The sequence below is a fragment of the Podarcis filfolensis genome, assembly GCF_964270895.1.
Source record: "Podarcis filfolensis genome assembly, chromosome: 4".
Classification (NCBI taxonomy): domain Eukaryota; kingdom Metazoa; phylum Chordata; class Lepidosauria; order Squamata; family Lacertidae; genus Podarcis; species Podarcis filfolensis.
Genome location: NC_139607.1, coordinates 89,953,144 through 89,973,834, shown reverse-complemented (window position 1 = coordinate 89,973,834; position 20,691 = coordinate 89,953,144). Strand labels below are relative to the sequence as shown.

General features: G+C 46.5%; 1 protein-coding gene across 4 annotated transcripts in view; it reads right to left on the bottom strand.

Annotated features, from left to right (window-relative positions):
- The window catches only part of NOX4 (NADPH oxidase 4), a 95,721-nt gene that overhangs the window by 64,675 nt on the left and 10,355 nt on the right, over positions 1 to 20,691 (bottom strand). For 2 of the 4 annotated variants that reach the window (XM_083609926.1, XM_083609927.1), the window contains exons 3-8: positions 14,338 to 14,444; positions 12,437 to 12,521; positions 10,773 to 10,870; positions 9,105 to 9,132; positions 7,183 to 7,255; positions 5,295 to 5,375 (exon numbers count right to left, since the gene is read on the bottom strand). In XM_083609926.1, coding sequence (XP_083466052.1) covers positions 5,295 to 5,375; positions 7,183 to 7,255; positions 9,105 to 9,132; positions 10,773 to 10,870; positions 12,437 to 12,521; positions 14,338 to 14,379 — 407 coding nt within the window. In that variant the 5' untranslated portion in view covers positions 14,380 to 14,444. Of the gene's footprint in view, positions 1 to 5,294; positions 5,376 to 7,182; positions 7,256 to 9,104; positions 9,133 to 10,772; positions 10,871 to 12,436; positions 12,522 to 14,337; positions 14,449 to 20,691 lie in introns of all 4 variants that reach the window. The other 2 variants (XM_083609924.1, XM_083609925.1) reach the window with 1 other exon arrangement.

The following is a 20,691-nucleotide window of genomic DNA, read 5'->3' as shown; positions in this document are numbered from 1 at the left end:
GTGAATGACTCGACTTGCAAAACGATTGAAGGAAAGCTCGGGTTTGTATTTAAGGATTTAAGGACACATATTGGCTGTTGATCTCGAACACATGCCTACAGCAGCCACTCATATCACAGATCACCTCTAGCAAACAAGATTTGCTCCCCATTGAGCGGGCATGGAAGTTGGTCCTTGTGCTTTCAGGAACGGGATATTTCAATGTTATTTGATTTCAGGAAAAGATCTCTTTGCAGCCTCTTTAACCTTGAAAATTTTAAGAGTAAAGAGACCAAATTTGGGGTGGTACAGTGGCATACAAATCCCAGGTTCAGTCATCAGACATCTGTAGGCAGTGCTTGGAATATCCACTGTCTGAAATCGTGGAGAGCTTTGACCAATGAGTGAAGACAATAAAAACACAAGAGGTTAAAAAAAAGTAAAGGTAAAGGATCCCTGGACAATTAAGTCCAGTCAAAGGCGACTATGGGGTTGCGGCACTCATTTCACTTTCAAGCCGAGGGAGCCACTGTTTGTCCACAGACAGCTTTCTGGGTTATGTGGCCAGCATGACTAAACCGCTTCTGGCGCAATGGGACACCATGACGGAAACCAGAGTGCACGGAAACACTGTTTACCTTCCTGCCGCAGTGGTACCTATTTATCTACTTGCGCTGGCATGCTTTTGAACTGCTAGATTGGCAGAATCTGGGACAGAGCAACAGGAGCTCACCCCGTCCTGTGGAATCGAACTGCCGACCTTCTGATTGGCAAGCCCAAGAGGCTCCATGGTTTAGACCACAGCGCCACCCACGTCCCTAAGAACACAAGAAGAGCCTGCTGGATCTTATTCAGTATTGACTTCTCACAGTGACCAATCAGATATCCTTAGGAAACCTGCAAGCAAGACCTGAGAACCAGAGCACTCTCCCTTCTTGTGGCTTCTAGGAACTGGCATTCAGAGGCACACTGCCTCCAACCGTGAAGCCAGAGCATAGCCATCACTGCAAGCGGCCATTGGTAGCCGTCTCCTCCATGAATTTGTCTAATCTTCCAAGTTGGTGGCCATCACTACCCCTTGTGCATGAGAGTCCCATAGTTTAACTATGTGCTATGTGAAGAAGTGGGACGCTGGTGGCGTTGTGCGTTAAACCACAGAGCCTAGGACTTGCCGATCAGAAGGTCGGCGGTTCGAATCCCCATGACGGGGTGAGCTCCCATTACTTGGTCCCTGCTCCTGCCAACCTAAAAAGTGCAAGTAGATAAATAGGTACCACTCCGGCGGGAAGGTAAACGGCGTTTCCTTGCGCTGCTCTGGTTCGCCAGAAGCGGCTTAGTCATGCTGGCCACATGACCCGGAAGCTGTATGCCGGCTCCCTCGGCCAGTAAAGCGAGATGAGCGCCGCAACCCCAGAGCCAATCACAACTGGACCTAATGGTCAGGGGTCCCTTTACCTTTATGTGAAGAAGTACTTCTCCCCCCACCCCCATCTGCCCTGAATCTTTCAAAATTCGGCTTCACTGGTGGTCCATCAGTTCCAGTGCTTTGTGAGATGGAGAAAAACGTTTCCCTCTCAACTTTCTCCACACCATGAATAATTTTATAAATTAGTATCATGTCGCCTGTTCTCTAAACTCAAACACTGCAACCTCTCCCCACAAGGAGGAGTCTTGGTTGCCCAAGAGCCAATGTGGTGTAGTTGTTAAGAGCGGTAGTCTCGCCATCTGGTGAACCAGGTTTGCTTCCCCTCTCCTCCACATGTAGCTGCTGGGTGACCTTGGGCTAGTCATACTTCTCTGCAGTCTCTCAGCCTCACTCACCTCACAGAGTGTTTGTTGTGGGGGAGGAAGGGAAAAGGAGATTGTTAGCCGCTTTGAGACTCCTTAAGGTAGTGATAAAGCGGGATATCAAATCCAAACTCTTCTTCTTCTTCTTGGCTAGGTGGTTCAATGGTCTGAATATAGCACAGATCCCTGATCTCACATGGGCTTACACATTTCCCCAACTTGAACTGAAGAAATCAACTTGGTTCTCCATGGGGAGGAAGGAGGGGGACGTATTGTTACAAACTTGCTCCCCATCCAAACTTCATTGCAGATCCACTAACTGCTCCCCTTCCACACTCTCGATGGCCAAGTATTCATTTTCCTCTGGCGGTTCTGGACTAGATCAAAGCCAGAGCAGATTAAGTCTTAGGAAGTGTTTTGCCCATCTGGCTCTTGCTGTGGCAATGACTCAGCCATCAACGTATAGGCCATTTATCCAGGCAGAGCAACTGGCAACTGGCAAAACTCCATCGCAGCAAAGAGAACAAAGGTGATTAACACCAGCTGAGGACGTGGTCCCAGAGGCTCCCATAACTCCAATGTCTGCTATGTCATTGATTGAGAGCATGTGTTTGGGCCCTGGCCAGCTTGGCTATTGTTGGCTAAACTCAGAGGAGCAGCCAGTTTAGGCTCGGACCAAACATTAGTCACCCATTGCACTTTTTTGTTTTTCAGAAACCGCAACAGCAAAGTGAGAGAACATAGGAACATTGGGGGGTACCATTCCAGGGTTCAGAAGACCCAGAGGCAAACTGCAAAAATATCAAAAGGGGATGGAATGCATGACATAGGATGCTGGAGGATGCTTTCAAACAGCCAAAAAAAGATGTCAAGGAGAACAAGCGGAGTCAAGGCAGTTTTAGGCTAGATGTCTTGACGGAGCTTACATGTACCAAGCTGGGATGGGAGGGGGGGTGGAACTAATGTTTTGCATGTGGCCTACATTGTGCAAACCCATGTAATCTGTTTATTTGCACATCAGTTCATTGTACTCTTCTTAGCCATGGGAGAGGCAAAGAGCTATGCAGAGAGCCCCATCCACTGGAAATCCTGCTAGTTTGGGAGATTTCACTCACAATGATCACAAGTTTTGAGGCATACCATATTTTTTGCTCTATAAGACTCACTTTTTCCCTCCTAAAAAGTAAGGGGAAATGTGTGTGCATCTTATGGAGCGAATGCAGGCTGCACAGCTATCCCAGAAGCCAGAAGAGCAAGAGGGATCGCTGCTTTTGCTGCGCAGCGATCCCTCTTGCTGTTCTGGCTTCTGGGATTCAGAAATTTTTTTTCTTGTTTTCCTCCTCCAAAAACTAGGTGCGTCTTGTGGTCTGGTGCGTCTTATAGGGTGAAAAATATAGTAACTTTACAGCCTTAAGCACTAGAAACTCACTCCCCCCCCCAAAAAAAAATATAGATTTGTTGTTGTTTAGTCGTTTAGTCATGTCCGACTCTTCGTGACCCCATGGACCAGAGCATGCCAGGCACTTCTGTCTTCCACTGCCTTCCGCAGTTTGGTCAGACTCATGTTTGTAGCTTCGAAGACACTATCCAACCATCTCGTCCTCTGTCGTCCCCTTCTCCTTGTGCCCTCCATCTTTCCCAACATCAGGGTCTTTTCCAGGGAGTCTTCTCTTCTCATGAGGTGGCCAAAGTATTGGAGCCTCAGCTTCACGATCTGTCCTTCCAGTGAGCACTCAGGGCTGATTTCCTTCAGAATGGATAGGTTCGATCTTCTTGCAGTCCATGGGACTCTCAAGAGTCTCCTCCAGCACCATAATTCAAAAGCATCAATTCTTCGACGATCAGCCTTCTTTATGGTCCAGCTCTCACTTCCATACATCACTACTGGGAAAACCATAGCTTTTACTATACGGACCTTTGTTGGCAAGGTGGTGTCTCTACTTTTTAAGATGCTGTCTAGGTTGGTCATTGCCTACTTTTTAAGATGCTGTCTAGGTTGGTCATTGCCAGCCTTCATGGATCACTGCCTTGCCATGGCGAAGGGGCTTGAAGAACTCAGAGAAGCTACGAACTATGCCGAGCAGGGCACCCAAGATGAACAGGTCATAGTGGAGAGTTTTGACCAAACGTGATCCACATGGAGGAGGAACCGGCAAGCCACTCCAGTATCCCTGCCAAGAAAACTCCATGGACAAAGACAACAGGCATATAGATACTCTGGCCTTTATAATTACCAAGGATATTTTAGACAAGACATACATAGACAAATGATTTTAAAATGACCCTCCTTAGCTTGTATGTCAGGAATCATTCCTTGAAACGCAGGTGAGCCAACACCTTTTACTTAATATGTCTACATGCACGTGAATCCTGCCCAGTCTGTTTTTCTGTTTACCCTTACTTTTCACCCAGATCCTGCTTGGACTCTCCTGCTAGGAGGAGGCACACTGAGAAGGGACTCAGAAGATGATCTCAGGGTCCAGGTAGGTCCATATGGAAAGAGGCAGTCCTTGAGGTATTGCGGTCCTGAGCTGTTTAAGGCTTTATAGGTCAAAACCAGAACTCTGAATTGGGCCCAGGAACTAACTGGTACCCAGTGCAGTCAGACCAGAGTGCTCAAACCGCCTCCTTCAAACAGGCAAGGACCACCTCGTCTCATAAAAAGGCATTGATCACCTCCCTGGCCCAGCCAGCTGTTCCCTCCTTGCTGTTTTTTATGAGCCAAGAGGGGCAACGGTCTACAACAGTGGTTCTCAACCTGTGGGTCCCCAGATGTTGTTGGACTACAACTCCCATCATCCCTGAGCTCTGGCCTTGCTAGCTAGGGGTGATGGGAGTTGTAGTTCAACAACATCTGGGGACCCACAGGTTGAGAAAGGCTGGTCTAGAGGGCAAGTGGTCACCCTGACTGATCTGCCCACCTTGTTCACATCTTCAAGCCTTACCAACTGAAACTCATCCAACACAACAGGACTAGACTGTGCTCTGGACACCCCATGAGATTCATCTGCTATAACAGCAGAGTCAAGGTCTTGGTGGATGCAAGCAATTTTATCCTCAAAATGCTTTGCAAACAAGTCACAGCGAGCTACCGTTGGTTCTATCACCTCCTTTGGGCCAGCCTGTAAAAGGCTCATAAAACCCAGAAAAGCTCTGCCGGAAGACATAATGAGGATGCAATGGCCTTCACTGCCACTAGGCAGGCTCGATAATAAGCCCTTACCAGGGTTCAGTTGCATTCATTCGGATCTTTCCTCTATTTGAGTTCAAGCCGTCTCTCCCAGCTTGTTTCCTCATAAAAACAACATTGTATCTTAGTCCCATGACTTCAAAACCAGCGGTAAAGCCCCACCACCAATGCCCATAGCATGGGTGCTGAACTCATCTTTCATTTTGAAACATTCCTTTGAAATCTGCTAAATTCACACAGCTCCAGAGCTGCGGTTTTGTCTGTCCTGCCCTGGTGTACTTCAGTTTTTATGACATGCTTCTGTGGCTGGGCTTCATCAACAGGGGCGATAACTTACCCAGAAACATGCAGCATCAGCAGAAAGTAGAAGACAAAAAAGAGGTTGTGGGTGTACCAGAAGATGTCATAATCAGAAACCCTGAAAGGAACAAAGTACAATTAAATGTTAGGCAATCAAAGCATTTTGCATTGTTGAAGTCACTTATGCTGTGGAGGCCATATTCCAAGTAGTTGCTGCTCAACTTAAATCTGGATACATCCTAGATTTTTATTTTTATTTTTAAATCTGCAGCAAGCAAAAACAGATTTTGTTTACTCCCAGGGGAGTTTGTGCCAAAAAAAAAAAAAAGGGAGCACAATCTGGATCGCTGAAGGACTGGACTAGGAGAGAGAAAGGAATAAGGACTGAGAAGGAAAGGAAGAAGCCCAGCATACTTGAAGGAGTATCTCCACCCCCATCATTCAGCCCAGACACTGAGGTCCAGCTCCAAGGGCCTTCTGGAGGTTCCCTCCCTGCAAGAAGTTAGGTTACAGGGAATCAGGCAGAGGGCCTTCTCGGTAGTGGTGCCCGCCCTGTGGAACGCCCTCCCATCAGATGTCAAGGAAATAAACAACTACCTGACTTTTAGGGAACATCTTAAGGCAGCCCTGTTTAGGGAAGTTTTTAATGTCTGATTTCTTTATCATGTTTTTAATATTCTGTTGGGAGCTGCCCAGAGCGGCTGGGGAAACCCAGTCAGATGGGTGGGTTATAAATAATAAATTATCATTCTTATTCTTATTCTTACAAAGTTAGTGAGACAAGTTCACAATGGCTGTGCACACACTTTGTACTTCAAAGAGTCATTTTTCTCCCTCTGTAATTATCTGTGCTTGTCCTCATTAGGCCACTTTCAATCTAGATTACCGTATTTTTTGCTCTATAAAACTCATTTTTCCCTCCCAAAAAGTAAGGGGAAATGTGTGTGCGTCTTATGGAGTGAATACAGGCTGCGCAGCTATCCTAGAAGCCAGAACAGCAAGAGGGATCGCTGTGCAGCGATCCCTCTTGCTGTTCTAGCTTCTGAGATTCAGAATATTATTTTTTCTTGTTTTCCTCCTCCAAAAACTAGGTGCGTCTTATGGTCTGGTGTGTCTTATAGAGCAAAAAATACGGTAATTCTAGATCCTACTGTCCACAACAGCGGGTTTGACTACTTGATACATGTTTGAAAACCCTTCCCTTGATTAGCTGATCCACAGAGCCAGTCCGTCTGTGAGGCAGACTGAGGCAGCTGCCTCGGGTGGCAGAATCCAAGGGCACCTCTGTGTGTGTGTGTGTGTGTGTGTGTGTGTGTGTGGCAGCTTCCAGGTTTCAACAAGGACTCGCTAGGGCCCTGCAAGATCTGAGGGCTCTTCACAATCTTGTACAATCTCAATAAAACCCAGAAGTCACAGTCGCACAATCCTGGTAAGTGATGCTTCAGAGGGGGTGGCATGAGCGCAGGATGGCACCTTCCTGTTTCACCTCAGGGGGCGAAACAGGCCAAGCTGCCCCTGCTTACCCATGCCTTTTCCTCCCAGCACATGTCCCAGCTGAAGGAAGAAGGAAGTGGCAATGGCGATATTATGGGATATGCCCACCCACAATGCAATTCTGCAGGTGTGGATAAACCTTTCAGCGCTGGGACCACCTCCATCCATTTTCAAAGGGACGCGCTGGGGGTGGAAACGCAGGCTCAGTCTGTACTGAGCTTTCCTTTCTGACATGAAACTTATTTGGGAAAAGGCGCTTTTCAGGGGTATAAAATATGAAACAGGTCCAGATTGTGGGTGGACTTGGTAGGAAAATAAAAGCGAGATCTCCATGTGGAATGAACGCAGAAAATAATGTTGCGTGTACACAGACGTACTCACTTCACTAAGAGTCATTTGGTCAGATTAAATACAAACAAACAAACAATTACCTAATGGCATAAGTAGAGGCTGTAGACATTAGGAAGAGCACCAACACCATAAGAACCCCAGTTAATCCAGGAACTGAAAAAGAAATAAGAATGCTGGTCATAGGTTGCATTGGGGGAAAGTACGCTAGTCTTAGCACTGCTTAAAAAAAAACAAAAGCCATTCATCATCTCAGACTCTTCTCTGTGTGGAGGGTTTTGACACGAGAAAGGGCCTTTTCAGTGGTGGCTGCTTGCTTACAGAATGCTCTCTCCCCAGGGAGGTATTATAAGCTTTCTTGGTTGAAATCTGTCCTGGTCAGCTTATGCTGTTCTGGTTGGGGTATCTACCAGGATAGAAACTGGCAGTATCTCTACTGCAGAGTCGTCAGAGTGGTCAGAACTTTTTCAGTGTGGGATGTTAGCATCCAAAATGCATGTGTAAAAGGTTTATGTTTGAAAGGGCTGTAGAACCCTGTGACGTCAAAGACTCTGGGGCAGCTATTTCAGTCGGCTCGGTTATTAACAGTCTTGTTAAACAGCTAGAACAGCAGGTGTCTTTTGTGCTGTGCTGCATTAATAACCCAACTACATTAGTAAAAAAAATTTTTTTAAGTGTTTTAAATTCATTATAACACGGTGAGACCAGATGGCGCTATAGAGTTCCGTTTTTATGGGAACGTAATTTCCCATTATGAGGTTTATAATGCATTTTCCTGAAATGATTTTTTGACATGTCTAGATCCAGCCTTAGTCAGCCTGTAAATGTTAGCCTGTAACAGTTTGACCTACGTAAGAGAAACATCCACCTGCATTGTATATATCATCGAATCATAGCATTGGAAGGCACCCAAGGGTCATCAAGTCCAGCCCCCTGCAATGCGGGAATCTCATCTAAAGCATCCATGACAGATGGCCATCCAGCCTCTGCTTATAAACCTCCAGGGAAGATTAATCTGCAACTGCAAGTACACTAAGAAAAAGCTATATGTTCTTAAAAACTTCAAACGAGAGTGTCTTGTGTAGTTTTTATAGGAGGGGAAGGAGAACTAAAGGGTCAAACGACTCAGGGCTGTTTTCCACATAATCTGCAGATGGGGGGAAAAGTCTAATTCCCATAATAAGGAGGGGTGGGTATTGGGGAAACCAGCACTGTTATTATTTACTGCTACAGATAGGTAGCCGTGTTGGTCTGCCATAGTCAAAACAAAAAAAAAAAATTTCCTTCCAGTAGCACCTTAAAGACCAACTAAGTTAGTTCTTGGTATGAGTTTTCGTGTGCATGCAGGTATCTGAAGAAGTGTGCATGCACACGAAAGCTCATACCAAGAACTAACTTAGTTGGTCTTTAAGGTGCTACTGGAAGGAAAAAAATTTTTTTTGTTTTGATTATTTACTGCATTAGTTAAATTTAAGTTTCAGCCTGCCTGCCTATGTGTGGACAGGTCTGCAATCCTATGTAATCCTATGTAACTAACCCCTGAGAAAAAGTTATAATGAACCCAGGGGGACGTTCTTCCAAGTAACTATTTCTAGGAATGGTCCATGGCCATTCAACAGAATGAAGATTATTATTATTATTATTATTATTATTATTATTATTATTATTATTATTGAAAGATGCAAACTTTCTGTTATATATGCATAGCAAAACTGTGAATCCATCTTCTGTATGGAACAATTATGTGTCACATCTTTGGAACAATGGAACAAACGTTACTGTGATTTTTTATTTAATTTTTATTTTTTTAAATCAAAGTTAAAAAGACAAGACAAGACGTCGCTGCTCATTTCAACAAGGAATTCTATTCTTTGTTCCAGCGAAGAACAGTGATGCTGCCGCAATATCTAGTAATTTATAATACTAGTCCATTTCTGTTTTTCAAAGCGTAGCCTGGAAAGTTAGCTGATTCAACACAATCCTGCAGTAGCTTTTGCTGACTTACCTGTAGCAAAAAGGAGTTTCCTGGGATCCTAGAAACCAGAGACAGACAGTATGAATTATTTAGCAAATTTACCCAGGGATAACTTAATCTGTATTCTGAGCAAGAGCTGGTGCTTCTGTGTTTGAAATGCTGACTTCCTCAAATCATATGTAACACCCAAGCACATTCAGAATGCTGATCAGGAGCGCTCTCTCTCTCTCTCTCTCTCTCTCTCTGTGTGTGTGTGTGTGTGATGGACCACAACAACCTTTGCCAACCTGGTGCCCTCCAGATATTTTGGACTACAACTCGCAACATCCTCAGCCAAACTGCAAACAAAGGCTGCACAAGAGCATCCCAGGGCAATGAGAAAAGTCAGTTAGGAAAGACGGGTTATCCAGGATGAGAAAGAAAAGTGGGGGTCTGACCACACAGTCGTTTCTCCCACGCTTTCTTAGAATTCATGTCGGATCCACAGCACCAGTCCCCAAAAGCTTTCCATTTACAGTGGTACCTCAGGTTAAGTACTTAATTCATTCCGGAGGTCCGTACTTAACCTGAAACTGTTCTTAACCTGAAGCACCACTTCAGGCTAATGGGGCCTCCTGCTGCTGCCGCGCCGCCAGAGCACGATTTCTGTTCTCATCCTGAAGCAAAGTTCTTAACCTGAAGCACTATTTCTGGGTTAGCGGAGTCTGTAACCTGAAGCGTATGTAACCTGAAGCGTATGTAACCTGAGGTACCACTGTGTATTCCAACACAGCAACATGAAAAAATGCATTTTTGCCACTGTGCCGGAACAAAACAAACAAAAGCCACTTCAAACCTAAATAGAAACTTGTTCCCCTTCCCAAGGGTGAAACTAGGCTTTATTTCACCCAGGTCAAAGACCCAGTTTGGCATGCACCTTGCACACATTAGCCGTATACGGCCTAGGACCCTCGTACCTATGGGACCGCCTCTCCTCGTATGTCCCACGGAGGACCTTACGGTCTTCAAATAAAAACATCTTGGAGGTCCCGGGCCACAGGGAGGATAGGCTGGCCTCAAACAGAGCCAGGGCTTTTTCAGCCGTGGCCCCGATCTGGTGGAACGCTCTGTCACAAGAGACCAGGGCCCTGTGGGACTTGACATCTTTCCGCAGGGCCTGCAAGACAGAGCTGTTCCACCAGGCCTTTGGCCAAGGCACAGTCTGACCTCCTCCTTTGGTAATCCTCACAGAACTCTAGCCCAATGGTTGCCGTTAATTTGACTCTGAATTGATTTTAGAATGAATTGATTTTAGAATGTATTTCAATCAATTGACCGTGATTTTATGTAAACTGTGTTGTTTTTACTGTTGTTAGCTGCTCTGAGCCTGGCTTCGGCTGGATATAAATAGTTGCTGTTGTTGTTGTTGTTACTGACACATGCACAGGCAGGAAGCCTCAATGGTGCCCTTCTGGGGGCTTCACTCAGGGCGAAAGCCCAGTAGATACGGCTCAGCCCCTTCCAATTGTGGTCATATTGTGACACATAAGTCACATTGTGACACATAAGTGAGCGAGGTCGGGTGTGTGACCCTGGTGCAAAAGTGGCGAATGAATGGGGAACGCATGCCACCTGAGCACACTGCTTCAAGGGGCCACCTGATGATGGCAGAATGGGAGGCAGCAATTTCAGGGAGGAAATAAAGTCCTGCCCACCCACCTCGCCATGGTAGCTGGCTGCATTGAGCGCCAAGAACTCTTCGTTGTAGTTCACAGAGAAGTTCAGAGCATTCACCAGGTGAGCAGCAACGTGGATCACTAGAAAAGAGAGGACAACTCAGCTCATCAAAATGCTCTCGGAAGGTTTCATCCCCTGAAGCAGGGGTAGGGGAACCTTTCATTCACGGCCGCGTTTCCCTCTGGGCAGCCTTTGGCGGGACACCTGCCAGCAATGGGCGGGGCCAGAGGCAGAAGTGGGCGGAGCAACAAATGCACATTTTACCTGGATAGTTTCTGCACACTCTCTCTCATACACCCCACCACCCTCCCTCTATAGTGCTATCTTGGTTTGCATACGTCTTGGATTATAAACACGTCAAACCTGGAAGTGTGTGTCCCGATTTGCAACCTTTTTTTGGATTACAACCCATTTATTTTTTTATTATGAACAGAAATTTTTTTGGAGGCCCCATTGGCGAAAGTGCGCCTTGGGTTACAACCTGTTTTGGTTTACAAACGGACCTCCAGAACAGATTCTGGTTGTAAACCAAGGTACCACTGTATTATAATGTTTTATTATCATCATCATTATCTATTAAGTTTTATACTGCAGTTTATCAAAAGATCCCAGGGCGGTGTACAACATTAAGAACTCATTTTATGGAGCACAATGATAAAAAACATAATAAAAGCATAATAATAGGCAGCCTAATAATAAAACCATCATAGTACAGAGGTACCTCGGGTTAAGAACTTAATTCGTTCTGGAGGTGCGTTCTTAACCTGAAGCACCACTTTAGCTAATGGGGCCTCCTGCTGCTGCCGCGCTGCCGGAGCACGATTTCTGTTCTCATCCTGAAGCAAAGTTCTTAACCCGAGGTAATATTTCTGGGTTAGCAGAGTCTGTAACCTGAAGTGTATGTAACCTGAAGTGTATGTAACCCGAGGTACCACTGTAACAGGCCCCCACCCTAGCTTTAACAGGTCATAGATTATTTAATGGCCAAAGGCCAAAGGAATGTTTTCACCTGGCACCATTCCACAGTCGGGGAGCCACCACCAAAATGGCCCCTGCTCATCTTGCCACCCTCTGAACCTCTCAGGGACAGGGGGCATAGGGAAGGGCCTCAGATGACAAACACAGGGACTGGGTCGGTTCGTATGGGGAGAGGTGATCCTTAAGGTATTGAGGTCCTGAGCCATGTAAGGCTCTAGCACCAGCACTTTGAATTGGGCTCAAGAACTGGGGGTCTCCCAGGGCTGAGGTCCCCCACCCCTGGCCTAAAGGGCGGGTAACCACGTCCCCTACTTTGGCCCACTATTTTGAAGGGCTGTCAGTCCTCGACTGGAAAGTGAACCGACATCCACGCTGCATTATTTAAATTGGATGCACGCTGATATCCGTTCTACACCAGCAAGCTTTCAGCAGTATTTCATGCGCAGTATCAAAGACAACTCTGCCAAGCTTGGACTCCCCATGTGCCCAGATGCAGACCTCCTCCTCCGAGACACCGGCAATTCTGAGAAAACTCTCACGGGTGAGTAAGAAGAAGTGTGGGGAGAGGCTCACCCTTTGTGTACATCTGAAGAAAAGCCACAGAGCACTTGTAATGTTTAGTGGACTTCCTAGCGAGAGCTGCTGCTTATGTCAATGAAGGAACATACCTGAAAAGACACATATCGTCACACCACACGTCACATGGAACATTTTGCTTTTGTCCAGAAGCCTCCTGGTTTTTCGGCTTGCCACCTGGAAAAAGACGTCCGCAAGTGAGCCAGCGGTTCTCACCTCAAAGTGAATCAGCAGTTTGTGGGAAGAAGACAGACCCAGCTCTCCTGGTAAATATTGAGGTGATTTGCAGTAGATCGGCAAGGATTTCTGAGTCCCGGTTGCGCAACTAAAGCAGCAATAAAAATGAATCCCCTCCACTGCACCTTAAATTATATTGATGAAGTGAAGGAAGCTGGGGTTTATTTTATTTTTACAGGAGGACTGTGAGTTCTCTTCAGCTCTGGTACTCAGAAGGAATTCATGAGCACAGTGAATTCTCAGTGTATGTCTCTTGCAGCTGGCTGGTGGATCCCAAGGCTCTTGGACAAAACAAGTCTGAAGCCTGCACACTCTTGGTCTAACCTGTGGCTCTCCAGATGCTGGACTAAACAGATCCCATCAGTCCAATGGTCAGGGATGAGTCCAACAACATCTGGAAGGCCACATCCCTGCTCCCTGTTGAACTACAGCTCCTGTCAGCTGTAGACCAGTGGCTACATTGGATGGGGATTATGAAAACTGTATTCCAACGACATCTGGAGGGCCAAAGGTTCTCCAACCTTGCTCTAAGAGCAGAGTCTTCCAATCTTGGGACTGCAGGTGTTGTTGGACTACAGCTCCTATCCTCCCTGACCACTGGCTAAATTATGTTTGGATGATGAGAGTTGTAGTCAAAACACATCTGAGGACTAATGGTTGAGGAACACTGCTCTGGAGCAAGGCTGGACTCCAACTCCCATCAGCCCCACCAGGACAGCCAATGCTCAAGGGTGGAGACAGTTGCATAACATCTGGAGGGCCAAAGGTCCCCCAGTGTGATGGCCTGGGACTCGGGCTCAGACTCAGAACCAGAGGAGTCTCAGTCTGCACCAAATCCTTTGCCTCAGGCATCATCTGAACCAAGTCTGGGGCCTGATCCTGAAGAGCCTGGACCAAGTCTGGGGCCTGAGCCTGCCCTGGCTCCAAATGTGGGGATTACCTCGTTGCCTTCAGCTGGGCCATCACTTACAGCTGCTCCACTACCAGTTGGGTCAGGGGAGGCTGAAGCGGCCCCTGGGTCTAGTAACCCACTGACATCTCCTGAGCTGCAGAGACTGAGGTCTGAGAGAAGAAGAGACCTGGGTACTTGCAGGAGGAGTGCTTGCCTTTGGGCGAGACAGGGAGGTGAGTCGCCGGGGATCAGGACCAGCCGCTACCCCAACAAAGATAAAAGGCTGTTGGACCCTGCCCCAGGTTGCGGGAGCAACATTGCTGTATGTTACATCCTGCCTGAGATCCTGTACCTGTCTGCCTGGTTTCCTGGTTTCCTGCCTTGTCTCCTGCCTTGGCCCTGTCGGACTGACTCCTAGCAGAACCTTCGGAATCTGGTCCGGTCTTGGACCGCGTTTCATGGGTTACCCCCGGGCCCAGCACACCCAGCTCTACTCAAGAGGATCACCAGTTCCCCACCACTAGTGTACAAAGAGGTCATTGTCAGAAGCTCTTCCCTGATCGTTAGCCTTCCTGGCTGTAGCTGGAGCCCAGGGATATTTGGGGGGGGATACAGGAACCCCATCCCTGCCCTCTGAGTATGTCTTTAATCTCCAGTTAGCTCACACATAGCATCTTCAGCCTTGATCATCCAGGTGTCTCATAAATTGTGTCTTGGAGGTGGGATGGGATATGACTGCAATATAATAAATGTGGTGATACAACCTCCCTACCACCCCACAAGGAACTGAAAGCAAAGGTCCCCTGCAGCCTCCCATTGGCTTTGTGCTAGCTCACTAGCTATGCCCGCATAGTTCTTTCTTACCTTCTGAGATCCTCGAAGGAAGGACAGGAGAATCCGACACATGGGCAAGAGGACCAGGCTGCAGTTGAGGTTCAGGACCGATGCAGAAGCTCTGCTGAGGCACAATCCTAGCTAAACAAAAACAGCAAGGGTCAGAAGCAGGCCTGCTCAGGCTCCCAAGCCACCAAGCTGAGAAGAGCCCACAAGTCACATCTTAGGATCTGTGGAGATACCGCAGCTCAGGGGCAGAACAACTGTCTTGCATGCAGAAGGTGTCAGGTTCAATCCCAGCCGTTTCCAGTTACTCAGGGTAGCAGGTGATGAAACAGACCAGGGGTGAGGAACCTATGGTCCTCCAGATGTTGCCGGAATCCAACTCCCATCGTCCCTCACCATTGTGCATGCTCGGTGGAGTTGATGGCAGTTGGGAGAAAAGCAGCATGAGCCACAGCTTTCTCACCCCTAGAATAAACGCTTCCCTGCCCCAGACCCTGGAGAGCTGCTGTCATTCACACAACAGAGGAAAATACTGGACTGGGTGGACAAACAGTTTCAGCTAGTGTTAGGAAGTTTCCTTTGTAACCATGCTTGGCAATACCTCTAACTTCACCCCCGAAGGTGTACTCCATTATATATCGAGACAGACGGAAGCCAACAACTACTACTACCTCTAACTATAGAACATGGGTAGGCAAACTAAGGCCCGGGGGCTGGATCCGGCCCAATCATCTTCTAAATCCGGCCCGCGGACGGTCCAGGAATCAGCATGTTTTCACATGAGTAGAATGTAGCCTTTTATTTAAAATGCATCTCTGGGTTATTTGTGGGGCCTGCCTGGTGTTTTTACATGAGTAGAAGGTGTGCTTTTATTTAAAAAGCAACTCTGGGTTCTTTGTGGGGCATAGGAATTCGTTCATTTCCCCCCCCCCCCAAAAAAAATAGTCTGGCCCCCCACAAGGTCTGAGGGACAGTGGACCAGCCCCCTGCTGAAAAAGTTTGCTGACCCCTGCTATAGAAGCAAAGCATAGCTAGAAGACATTCATCCTCTATGAATTTGTCTAATTCCAAAGCATCCAGAGGTTCCCCATTCCTGCCATAGCTCGCTGGAAAGCAAAAGGGCTACAGAGGCTAAATCTTTTTCTTTTCTTTTAATGAATGCTAAAATGTCAGGGAGAGGTCCTAGGGCACACACAGCCATGACCCAACTTCCTGTACTTCAGAGTGTGCTTTACAGTGGCCAAGGGAGATCACGCGGCATCCCACGGACAGCTGCTGCCTGGAGGAGTCTGAAAGCCAAATGGCAAAGCTCGTGCCTGCTCTGGAAACTGTTGCTCTGAAGGCTCCGCATGGATGTTTGCATTCCCAGCGTCCGAGCACATGTCTGCACCACCCACAAGCGATCCTGCATATCCACTTTCCAGGCACCCTCAAATTGCATTTGCAGCCGCTCTCCACTCCCAACATCAACGAAAGATGTTCAGCAGGCATGCAACCCTTTCGGAGATTCAGAGCCGAAACACACACTCGACAGAATCCTGCAATGCAACTGGCTTGGCTGTATTATTTCAGACTGTGAAGCGGGGAAGGGCTCTAATTGCCTGACTGCTTTACAGAGCAATCCATGCAGACAGAAAAGGATTATGTCAGGAAGAAGGACCTTTCCCCCGAAACATTGACTTTCTATCTGCAGGGTCGCCCACCTGTCAATCATCCGAGGGCACATGCAGGCAATTAAGAATACATCCTTCCACAATGGTTAATTAATGTCTGTTTTTAACACCCTGGGGATGCCTGGGATTGAACCTGGGACCTTCTGCATGCAAAGCAGATGCTCTACCACTAAGCTACAGACCTTCCTCGAATGGGCTGCTATAGCAGGGCCTTTCTAATGTTCACAACTGTGCTAATCTTTAAGGTGCCACGAGGCTCTGTTATTTTTCCTGCATGGCTTGCCCTCCAGAAACAGAAAGAGGAGAGCAAGCATTAGTCTACAACTGCCGGGTCCAAACCCACATCTGTCCGAACTGTGGTGGGTTGTCCCAACGGCTTTACTATCACACACACGGTAACAAATTAGGAAGTTTAAAGAATATTTGAAAAAATATGTTAATATTTAAATCTTAGAATAGCTCTGGAAGCGGATATAGGCTGTAGGGTTAGAAGTAGAAGATAGTGTATTTTAAAATGGTATACTTTGTAAGTGATAAAATGTGAAGATTTTTATGGTAAAAGTAAGCGTGATAAAAAAAAATGGTTAGAAATTATGATCTATGTAAACTGCTAAAGATGAGGTAAAAGGAAAATCAGACAGGAGGGACTTGGGGAAGCTCACCTAACAATGTTTAGAAAAAATAAGGACAAGACAAGAATTTGTTTGTATTGTTTGTTTTCCTGTTTGTGTTGTTTAGTTGTGTTATAAAATGAATAAAAAAATTGGGGGGGGGGAGAGAAAAGAAAAAAGAAATGGGTCCCACCATTCACGTTGGGGCTAAAAGTGGCTCTCAGATCTACAAAGGTCGAAGACTATTGGAGTAGGGTCTTTCAGCCTGGGAAAGAGGAGACTGAGGGGATATATGATATGACAGCCACCTTCAAATATCTCAAGGGCTCTCACATGGAGGATGGAGCAAACTTGTTTTCCCCTTCTCTGGAGGGTAGGACTAGGACTAATGGCTTCAAGCTCCAAGGAAGGAGATTCTGACTCAACATCAGGGAGAACTTTCTGATAGTAAGAGCTGTCTGACAGCGGAACGGTCTCCCTTGGAAGGTGGTGGACTCTCCTTCCTTGGAGGTTTTTAAGCAGAGGTTGGAGGGTCATCTGTCATGGATGCTTTCGCTGAGATTCCTTGTATTGCAGGGGGTTGGACCAAATGACCCTTGTAGAGTTGGACCCTTCCAATTCTACAACACTCTTATGAGTCTATGACTCTGCAGTGTGAGAGTGTTTCTCTCAATGTGAGAATCTGGGCAGTGCAAGCAGGTCCCTATCTTCATTTGGCAGAATGAGGGAGGGTCTAGGTCGAAAGAAGAATGGCAGACGAAATTAATGGACTATGCAGAATTGGACAAAATGACAGGAAGGATTCGAAACCTGCGGGCCCAGAGATTTACAGAAGATTGGAAGAAGTATATGAATTATTTGAAGAGCAACTGTAATCAACAAATTACGCTAGTAGGACTACAAGAAGTTTTGTAAGGAGAAATATACGAAGTGTTACAAAGTAGAAAAAGACAGAGATATTGGTTAAGAGTTTGAAATGTAACAGGGAAAATAAGAAATGCATACTAAAAGATAAGATTTGAAAATTTTCAGACAGGACTGATGGAAGTTGAATAAGATGTTAAAGTATGTTTAACTACTGTTGAAAAATGATATGTTAAATATATATATATATATATATATATATATATATATATATATATATGGGGAGGGTCTAGGTCTGTGTTCCTTCACCCCACTGTTTCAAAAGCCAGCCTTGTACTATGGGGACCAACGGACAAAGCATTTCCATTTCCCCACCACCACCATGATGTGGAGGTCACAGAGAAGAGTGAGGTTCCTCTCATGTTGGAGGAAAGGACATACAGAGGCCTCCTTATTATCTATCCCATCAAGGGACAGCAAACTGATGGGACATCTGGACCATATTGCAGGCAAGAAGATAATAAAGGATGCAATTATGACGTAATGAGAAAGCTTTCTCCAGAGAAGCGGCAAGACAGTGGTGCAAACAAAGGAAGGCCTTTCATTCCTAACTGCAGAGCTATATGTGGCATCGCTTCCTAAAAAGTGTCGTTCCGGCATGCAATGAGGGTTTGGAGCCCTGAAGCAAAGCAGGTAATCTCTCCGTTAGCATCTAAAATGGGATTATTTATGAAATATACTCAAGAGTCGAGAGTGGATTTCATGCTCTTTATTCAGCTCATAGTGGTGAGGAGTAATGGAAGTTCCCCCAGAACGTCTGTTTTATATACATTATTTACACAATGGGTGATTGGCTAATTCCAGGATTCTCCTGTAGGCCAATCAGGTTGCGGATTCACTTCTACCTGGAGCTGGATTGGGTGGCTGCTGTGGACCAATCAGACTGCTGCATTCTGGATCCTATTGTTCTAGGACAAATCAGACTGCTGCATTTTGGATCCTATTGTTCTAGGACAAATCAGACTGCTGCATTTTGGATCCTATTCAACTCAGTACATAACAATTTATCTGAGATTATACTTCATCATAGAGCTGGAAGGGGCCATGAGATGATCTAGCACAGTGTTTCTCAACCTGCGGGTCCCCATATGTTGTTGGACTACAACTCCCATCATTCCTAGCCAGCATGACCAGTGGTCAGGGATGATGGGAGTTGTAGTCCAACAACATCTGGGGACCCACAGGTTGAGAACCGCTGATATTCTAGCGCAACCCTCTGCAATGCAGCAATCTTTTTGCCCAACGTGGGGCTCAAACCCATGACCCTGAGATAAAGCGTCTCATGCTCTGCTGACTGAGCTATCCCTCAGTATGCGCTTGAGGACCCTGTAAAGGGGGGTGGAGGAATCTGTTGCCCTCCAGATGTTCCCATCAGCCCCCAGCCAGCATTGCTAAAAATAAATAGAGAAAACCCAGCAAATCGGTTCATTCTGTCTCACTGCCTTTTGCCTCTAAGGAGAAGACTCTGCTGCAAACCTATTCTCTCTACCCGCCAAGCCAAATCTGTTCTTCGGCTTGCACAGGAAAATCACACACACAAGCAAATGCAGTTGAGCTGAAGCCAGAACGAAAGACAAGATTCCGTGCTTTTCTTGCTGCTTTTCCTGCCCCTTTTGAAGGAGAAACCTCCTTCCCCAGATTTTGACTATCCCACTGTCCTCAGCCAAAGGACTGTCTCCCGGTCTTCTTTTACATGCTGTTACATTGCTGGCCACTTTGACACCATACATGTAAAGCACTATGATATAGCCTTAAACAGCCATGGCTTTGTCCAAAGAATTCTGGGACGTGTAGTTTGTTTAGGTTGCTAGGAGTTATTAGGAGGCCCCATATTCCTCTCAAAAATCTGCAATTCCCAGAGAAATCTAACAACTGATCCCTCTTTCCTCTTGGCTATTCCATGAGCATTCATTTTGATTTGTTTTCAGGGAGGTTTGATGACATTACGTCACAGCAAGCGCATTTCCCTTTTCTCCCATAACTGTCCTTACTGCAAAATGCCTGGTATTTTGGTGAAGTAGGCTTGCTGGCACAAGACCAGAAATATAGTTAAAGCATAGACTCTGGGGTTGCGACACTCATCTCGGTTTATTGGTCAAGGGAACCGGCGTACAGCTTCCGGGTCATGTGGCCAGCATGACTAAGCCACTTCTGGCGAACCAGAGCAGCGCACAGAAACGCCGTTTACCTTCCCGCCGGAGCGGTACCTATTTATCTACTTGCACTTTGACGTGCTTTCGAACTGCTAGGTTGGCAGGAGCAGGGACCGAGCAACGGGAGCTCACCCCGTTGCAGGGATTCGAACCGCCGACCTGCTGATCAGCAAGCCCTAGACTCGGTGGTTTAACCCACAGCGCCACCCATGTCCCTAGTTATAGCATAGCCATCTTCAAATATCTAAAGCAGTGGTTCCCAATTAGACCCCTGTTTTTCAAAAGCCAAGCCACGGACCTTCTACTTTTGAAAATTTTGATATCTCTATAGTAGTGTTTGTTATGTGAACGGTTCCATGGACCCCTGGATGGGTTACGTGGACCCCCTGTGGTCCATGGGCCACCAATTGGGAACTACTGATCTAAAGGGCTGTCACATGGAAGATGAAGCGAGCTTGTTTTCTCCTGCTCCTGGATTATAATAATGGATTCTAATAATGATAAAGGAAATTCCAGCTAAACATCAGGAAGAACTTTCTGATGGTAAGAGCTGTTTGACATTAGAACAGAGTACCTTGGGTGTTGGTGGGCCCTCCTTCATTGGAGATTTCAAAAGAGAGGTTGGATGTCAGGCATTATTCAACTGTGATTACTGCATTGCAGGGGGTTGAACAATATGATCTTTATTTCCCTAGAGTTGAAGGACAAGTGAAAGCACACATGCTGATTTGGCCCAGTATGCCTGAAGGAACGTCTCCACCCCCATTGTTCAGCCTGGACGCTGAGGTCCAGCTCCAAGGGCCTCCTGGCAGTTCCATCACTGCGAGGTTACAGGAAACCAGAGGGGCTTCTCGGCAGTGGCGCCTGCCCTGTGGAATGCCCTCCCACCAGATGTCAAGGAAATAAACAACTACCTGACTTTTAGAAGACATCTGAAGGCAGCCATGTTTAGGGAAGTTTTTAGTGTTTGAAGTTTTATTCCAGGCATAGGCAAACTCGGCCCTCCAGATGTTTTGG